The sequence below is a fragment of the Notolepis coatsorum genome (assembly GCF_963971535.1).
Source record: "Notolepis coatsorum genome assembly, chromosome: 6".
NCBI lineage: Eukaryota > Metazoa > Chordata > Actinopteri > Aulopiformes > Paralepididae > Notolepis > Notolepis coatsorum.
The window spans coordinates 159,395,954-159,403,723 of record NC_140170.1 but is presented as its reverse complement, the minus strand read 5'-3'; the positions used below and the strand labels follow the sequence as shown (position 1 = coordinate 159,403,723).

The 7,770-nt window shown below is 42.7% G+C and overlaps 1 protein-coding gene across 4 annotated transcripts in view; it reads left to right on the top strand.

The window, feature by feature from the left end:
* Positions 1-3,446: 3,446 nt before the first annotated feature.
* LOC311230247 (PHD finger protein 20-like) overlaps positions 3,447-7,770 on the top strand; it is a gene marked incomplete at its 3' end in the record, with an annotated part of 65,169 nt that continues 60,845 nt past the window's right edge. For all 4 annotated transcript variants that reach the window (XM_084316461.1, XM_084316462.1, XM_084316460.1 and 1 more), the window contains exons 1-2: positions 3,447-3,568; positions 5,225-5,321. In XM_084316461.1, the coding sequence (XP_084172587.1) occupies positions 5,316-5,321 (6 nt within the window). In that variant the 5' untranslated portion in view covers positions 3,447-3,568; positions 5,225-5,315. The remainder of the gene's footprint in view (positions 3,569-5,224; positions 5,322-7,770) is intronic.

The following is a 7,770-nucleotide window of genomic DNA, read 5'->3' as shown; positions in this document are numbered from 1 at the left end:
GATCTATGTCTCTAATTCTCATATTGGCGCATTCTTCCAATTCTCCTCTCACAATATTCATCCTCACTGAACTGAGTCATCTGAAAATTTGCATATCTGTGATGTCAGAAATTTCTCAGCTGCATAATAATGTGGCAGTTGGTGTGGCAGTTGGCACCAGGCCACACAGTGGTTGGAGCCCAGCCTCAAAACGGCTTAAGATCTTGAGGTAGAAAAATGCTGTTTTTGAGTACTTGATTAGAAATACAAAACAATGAATTTTTTTGAAAAAAACCTTACTGAGGTGTTCCATAGACTCACAGGAATTGTGTAAAAGTGCCCAAATAGTGAAAGAAATAGTCAAATAGTTCTCCTTTAAATTTTTCAAAATGTTCAGTTGCTATTGCATGCACTCATCTGTGTTTCACTACACACTTGAGTGCATGCTTACCAACTGTCCGTCTGCAACACTACTATCACCGACATCTAAGAAGGGAGATCCCCCCTTGAATGGCCCTTCTAAAGTTTCTCCCCTCCACATTGCCTGTGGTGCATTTTTTCCTATTGCTAGGTTTTAGTGAGTTTTTCCTTACCTTCGCGTGGGGTATGTCTGGGAGTGGTGCACTCATTTATTTTGCATTTATTTTAAATTTGTTGGACCTTATGGTGTTCTTGTTTTGTTCTTGACTTATTGTGATGTTTCTTCTTGACTTGTTTAAAGAAGACGTGTCCGGCCCATGGGGACATTAACGTGTGTTGTCGGGCCTTACAAATAAATTTGATTTGATTTGGATTTGATTTGACAGGAAGACTTTTGAAGTAGAGGGTCTCTATCCATTCTTCTCAAGTCGCTGCTTCTAGTCGCTGATCGCTCTTATAGACTAGAGGTGCTGGTGAGCTGTCCTGTTCGCCTGAATACTTTAGACAACAAATGTTTGTTTCCGCGTCTCTGATTGGCCAGGTCATTTCTGGTCATGTGACATGTACGCCCAATCGTGGGACCGCAAGTTTATACACTGGTTAAGCTTAGGCGCTCTTTTGAAGTTGGTTAAGGTTAGAGTTTGTCTTAGAGCAGGGGTTCCCAAACTATTTATGAGAGGGCTAACTTGTTGCAAAATAATAATGATAATAATAATAGTCTCATTAAAATACTATTGTTGCTTCAGTTGTTTTCAGCATTTTATGTGCATAATCTGTTATTTAGTTTGAAATGTTCGTTGAAATAAGTAGATTTTTCGTTTTTGTTTATTTATTAAGTTAATATAAAACCATATAGTCACATTTTAGAATACAATAGAATAGAATTTTAGAATACAATTAGAAACACTGTCCTGGCCTGCTTCTAAGTTCAGTGGCCTGACAAAAAAAAAAAAAAAAAATTGGATTTTTTTTTTTTTTGAAATCATCTCGTGGCCCTCCCGTGGCTGCTGGCGGCCCACCTTTGGGTCGCGACCCCGACTTTGGGAACCACTGTCTTAGAGCATGGCAATAGAACGCCTGCCCTTCTTTCGACGGTTAAGCTTAGGCACTCTTTCGAAGTTGGTTAAGGTTAGAGTTTGTCTTAGAGCATGGCGATAGAACGCCAGGTAGTTTGCAGGCTGTTAGACCCGGAAATCGGCGCAGAACTTGCTGTCCCACGATTGGCGCACATGTCACATGACCTGGTCAATCAGAGCGCAAAACTCGAACGCGGAAACAAACATTTGTTGTCGAAAGTATTCACGCGTCCTGTTCATGTGAAAGAGCGAGGAGGGGAGAGTATGGCCACGACACCTGCTTATACGCTGCAGATAGTGGGCATGCCCTGGTCCGGATCTCGGCCTGTCTGTCCGACATCTCCACCTGGATGACGACCAACCACCTCAAACTGAACCTAAGCAAAACAGAATTGCTCCACCTGCCGGCCAAATCATCCCCCCTGACCGACCTCTCCATCACAGTCGAGAATGCAGCTGTGACCGCGTCCCCGACCGCCAAGAACCTTGGTGTTGTCCTCGACGACCAGTTGAACTTCTCTGCTCACATCGCAGCGACAACCAGAACCTGCAGATTCCTCCTGAGCAACGTCAGAAGGATCCGCCCCTTCCTGACAAAAGAAGCCACCCAACTCCTCGTCCAATCAACAGTCATCTCCCGCCTCGACTACTGCAACGCACTGCTAGCTGGCCTCCCGGCCACTGCCACCAAGCCTCTTCAACTCATTCAAAACGCAGCGGCCCGCCTGATCTCAAACCTACCGAAGTCGGCCCATGTCACCCCACTTCTTAGGGACCTGCACTGGCTCCCCATTGCTACAAGTATCCGCTTCAAGGCCCTCGACCTAGCATACCGTGCGGCAAAGGGAACCGCTCCCGCCTACCTACAGTCAATGGTCTCTAACTACACACCCTCAAGACCCCTACGCTCTGCATCTTCTGGCCGCCTCAGACCTATACTCCTATCCAAGCTCCGGGAGGGTCATCAAAGAGAAGCCGCCTATTCTCAGTCCTTGCCCCACAATGGTGGAATGAACTACCCACCCCAGTTAGGAGGACAGCCGAATCCTGTCCAATCTTTCGCCGTCGACTAAAGATTCACTTCTTCAACCATTATCTGAAATGATAATAATAAAAAATAAAAAAAATATCTAACCCTGACTAACCTTACTGTCATGCACTTATAAACTAATAAACTAACCTACACTGTAACACGCAACACTTTGATAAACATTGTTACTCAGCTGATAGAGTTGTACCCTTCTTGCTGTCTTGTCGTACAGAACTTGTAAATCGCTTTGGATAAAAGCGTCAGCTAAATGACTAAATGTCAGTGATAGTTGCATGATTGAAAGTTATTTCAGTGAGCGCCCATTGGCATGAGCATAGTCCAATAGGCGTGCAGCCAATATGAAATAGAACAGGGGAATCCATTACTTTAGTTTATTTCTAAAACAAAACACTAGCTTAGAATCATGATCCATGGATTCTGTTCACCTTGGAATGAATAGAGAAAATCGATTTAGCCAAATAAATAAAACAGTGCCTTGATAAATAAAAAATATATAAAAACCAGGATGTTATCCCCAACAAATGAGAAGTCAAACATGCCCATTTCGTTCCTTAAAAATAAAAGTTATGTGCTTATCTACTAGTTCAGGTCGAAATAAAGGTTTCTGTTCATAGTGTAACATTTCGGAAATATTGCATTGCTACTGTGCTGCCCTACATCTCCTCAATCTAAAATCCTGATTGACATTTGTAAAAGTGTGAGGTATTTAATAAAAGTGAGGTCCAAACATAGAATACATAAAAAAAAAAAATACTATCTACAGTCAAGAATGTGGACCTTTATTAGGACTCGGTAAATATAAGTACAGTGATATGATATCTGATATAAAGGCTACACTGTGTGTGATTGTTATCATACGAGAACGTTCTCGTTTTGCACATGCGCACTCGCGCGCTATTCTCCCCGCGCCGGTGGTGAATGCAACGGAAAGAAATCCAACTGCGTGCATTAGAGCCAGACAGAGGCGGTGGTACCTGAATATAAGGATTACATACAGCACACGTTTCACACCGATTTGGAGAAAGAGTGTCCGGGAGACGAGGTAGGAGAAACAACAACATTTGCCGCCACGTTTTGGAATTCAACTCGCACGACAGAAATGCAGAATAGGCCTATTTGTTGTTGCATCAACAACCATAGATTGTGGGATGCCGCATGTGGCGTGCCTTGATGATGGCTTCTGAGTTCAAAACAAATGTGACGAAGTGGGCTAATAGGTTAGTTGTGTGCGTATACACGGTCCTTTTCGTTGTTGTAACATTGCTTTTGTTTTGTCACGAGTTTAGTTACTGGGCGTTTATATATGGCGTTCTGTTGTTCCCAGTTAGGGAAGTTTAAAGCTACTGGTATTTCCGTGCCCTGTCTGTACGACAAGGAAACTATGAAGAAGTAGGCCTAGAAGCGAGGCCCCGCCGAGCTCTGAGTGACAGCTCAGCAGCCAGTCACAGCTCTTCGACCCGCCCACACCAGGCAAACCGACCAATGACCTCGGCCTAAAGCGCCGACGTATCGCATTGGTATATTTGACATCACTCCCACTGGTTATAAAACAATACGCTAACTGTGACTGATTACACTATACTGGTTATAAAACAATACGCTAACTGTGACTGATGACACTATACTGGTTATAAAACAATACGCTAACTGTGATGACACTATACTGGTTATAAAACAATACGCTAACTGATGACACTATACTGGTTATAAAACAATACGCCAACTGTGATGACACTATACTGGTTATTATAAAACAATACGCTAACTGTGATTACACTATACTGGTTATTATAAAACAATACGCTAACTGTGATTACACTAATACTGGTTATTATAAAACAATACGCTAACTGTGATTACACTATACTGGTTATAAAACAATACGCTAACTGTGATTACACTATACTGGTTATTATAAAACAATACGCTAACTGTGATGACACTATACTGGTTATAAACAATACGCTAACTGTGATTACACTATATGGCAACAGTCAACAAAGGTTTTCTTGGAAAGTATACGAAAATGTTCTCAGTTTCACACTTTTAAGTGTCATCTTCTAGGTATGATGACGCGCTTCTAATGGCGTGTTTCAGAACATGTAAGGGTGAAGCTGTTAATTGATGTTGATGATATAAAAGATCACTTGACTTGCACATATTTGGACCATAAGGTCTGGTTTAATAATGTGTAGAGTTCCCCGGCGCTGCTGACCCGAATCTGGCATCAACAACTGACTGAGCGCGCTGGGCACGTCACGCGTAGATGCAATAAGGGATATCTGCAGAGCCGCAAGCCCAACGTCTGGGCGGGGCTTCGGGTCTTGTACTAGGTTTGAGGCGGGACTTCGGGGCTTGTACTTGGGTTTTACTGTGCGTGGACAAGCCCCGAACCACGCCTCAAACCAAGTACAAGCCCCGAAGCCCCGCCCAGACGTTGGGCTTGCGGCTCTGCAGATATACCCTACTCCGGTGTAGAGGATGGCTTTCGTTTCTTCAGAGGAGGCGCTCGTCATCATCACCACTACAGAAGAATTGCCTTGCGCCTATGTATTTATTTCATAATTGCACATTGAGTATTATGACTGTTTATCCCGACCATGCCGGGATATATTACCTAGGTTATTCGGTTGCAAAGGATAACTAATCCCTGTGACCATTGTCTCCTATTGTTTCGATCCTGAACTCGCCTGACCAGAAAGCACGTGGGTCTCCAAGTGAAGACATCATCCCCTATAGGGCGCGTTGAACAGGGACATGGTCAGACGCTCGCCCTAAATGTGAGGAATATGCACGTAAGTCTGATCCACAGTGTCATTATGTATATCCGATATATACATATCGATCTTGTGTTGTATTGTTTCGAGAGTGGGGAGGGATCAGACGTCTCTCATGATCCTGATACAAAGTATGACAAAGAAGCGCGCTATATGGAGTGTGATGATATTTAGTGTGAAAGACTGAATGAAGGACTTATTAGTCCGCCTCTTATTAGTCCGCCTCGTTGGATTCTAGCCCGTGATCACATTTTGGTAATTATGGCAAAGTGTGTACATGCAAAAGATGCAATGCTCGAGCCTATCTTTACCAGCGTTTCATTGTGTCGGAAAGGCACAACACACCAGCAGTAGTGCGATAATGCGCGGTTAGCCTAAATGCTATATTCGTACCACTGTACTGTACTGTACAGTCAGTGCTTCGATATCCAGACCGGCACTTTGCGAAATTCTGTTTGCTGGCTAGAAATAAAATCAATATCCTGTGTGCAGTAGGTCAATTCGTTTGATAGCTGTCTCAGACACAGACCCTCCCTGGTGTTTTCTCCAAGCAATAGAGGCAGCTGCTTAGTCACTATTATTATGTATTCAAAAACAAAAAAATTACTATTCTCATGCATATTTTGAGCCTTAATTAATGGCGATACACGGAGATAGAGCTGACATGTTTAATTGATTCCATATAAATTCCCTACGTGTTTTACATATGTTTTATTGTTGTATTCTTCTGTGTAATATATAGACACACAATGACCTCTCTGTAGGTCCGATCAGAGCCATTTATTATCATATCTGACTCTGGCTCTGATCAGTGGCGAGACTGTTCAGGGGGGATGGGGGGTGTCGTGCGTGTCAGACCCAAATAACTCAGTGAAACATCAAAGTAATGGTAGGTGCCCACTTAAACGACCCCCAACAACCTCTAAAATGTTCTAGTGTTCACTCTACGCTTTATCACGAAGGATTGTTGCATCATCAGATCCTGAGTGTGAGTCAGTGCAGTGAGTGAAACCATTAAGGTCATGCACAGGGTTTTCTCTGGCTCTTAGAGAGCCTTGGGTGGTAATAACATCATCGGCATGCTGCGTTTCACATCAGTGTAGGCAGTGGAGGACAAATGGAATGCAACAAACTCCAGGGTGCAAACGTTAAAGAAACACGCCAATAGTAACACACCAATATATTATGGGAAATGCACTTACCGTCTTCTCCTGACAAGAAGATGGATAAAAAAAATGCCCTGAGGCTCAAGATTCAAGATTCAAGATTCAAGAGTTTTAATTGTCACGGCATACAGGTATACAATGAAATGCGGCTCTGTGCGTTCAGTAGAAGGCTGTAAGCTAGCCTGGTTTTACACGAATGAATGGAAGCGGATAATGGACCACTAGCCTAGCGGCTAGCTGTTGGCCAAACACACCTGAGTTTTAAGCTAGGCCAGTGCTCTGTATCCACTTCCATTAAAATTTGCGCTAAGCTAGGCTAGCGTGCAGCCAGATAGCTTTCTGCGCACAGAGAGAAAATTGTTCCTTTTTAGCTATTGGAAGCTACAGAGACTCCAATCATGAAAAGGACACTATTGGAACTCGTCCAAAAGCCTCATACAAGGAGAGGCAGCAAAGTATTAAAGCTCTGTATTTTAATTCTGGAGAGTATTTCTCCTGGGACTGAACCAGGTTTGACATGGTTTAACTTGACAAGGTGACAAACACTAAATGGAATTTGACATACAATTCTAAGCAAGACAACGGGCAGACAACAAGAATGTTGTATATAACCTAGTAAACATTAAGTAGCCCTCGGCATTGAAGCTGCCCCTCCTAGTCGTTATTGATGAGTCTGTCGATTTGGTCTTAGTCTGTTGATTTGGTCTTGGTCGACCAAGACTTTGTTAGTGGAATGTAATGCTTCTTTTTTCACGCTGAGTCGACTCGGTTATTTTCTGATGCATGATGAGAACACATGTGGTAAGCAAGAGATTTAAAGTCCTTCTGCATTATCGCTTGTGGGGGAAACATAATTTCACAGATTTGTCGATTTTAGATCAACTAAGCCAGTGGTTCTCAACCTTTTTACACCAAGTACCACCTGAGAACGTAGCTGGCTCTCCAAGTACCACCATATGACTAACGTTAAAATACAGTCTATTCAGCGATGCACAGTTCACGCAGGAGGCAAATGTATTCCTAATAACATTATTTATTGTTAACTTTTGTCAGACAGCCACAATGTACAAAGGGGTAGCACTAGAACTAGCAAACTCTTCCACACAATTATCATACAATGCAAGGGGCATTGAGAACATAATAACTAACATTCTCACATAGCAAGTGAGATAATTAACAACTGTATTTCTCTCACACACACAGTAAGTGACACACACACAGTGATAACATTAATAACAGAGTAATTACCATCATTATCACACAGCAAATGAGAACATTATGAACAAAATAACAACTGTACA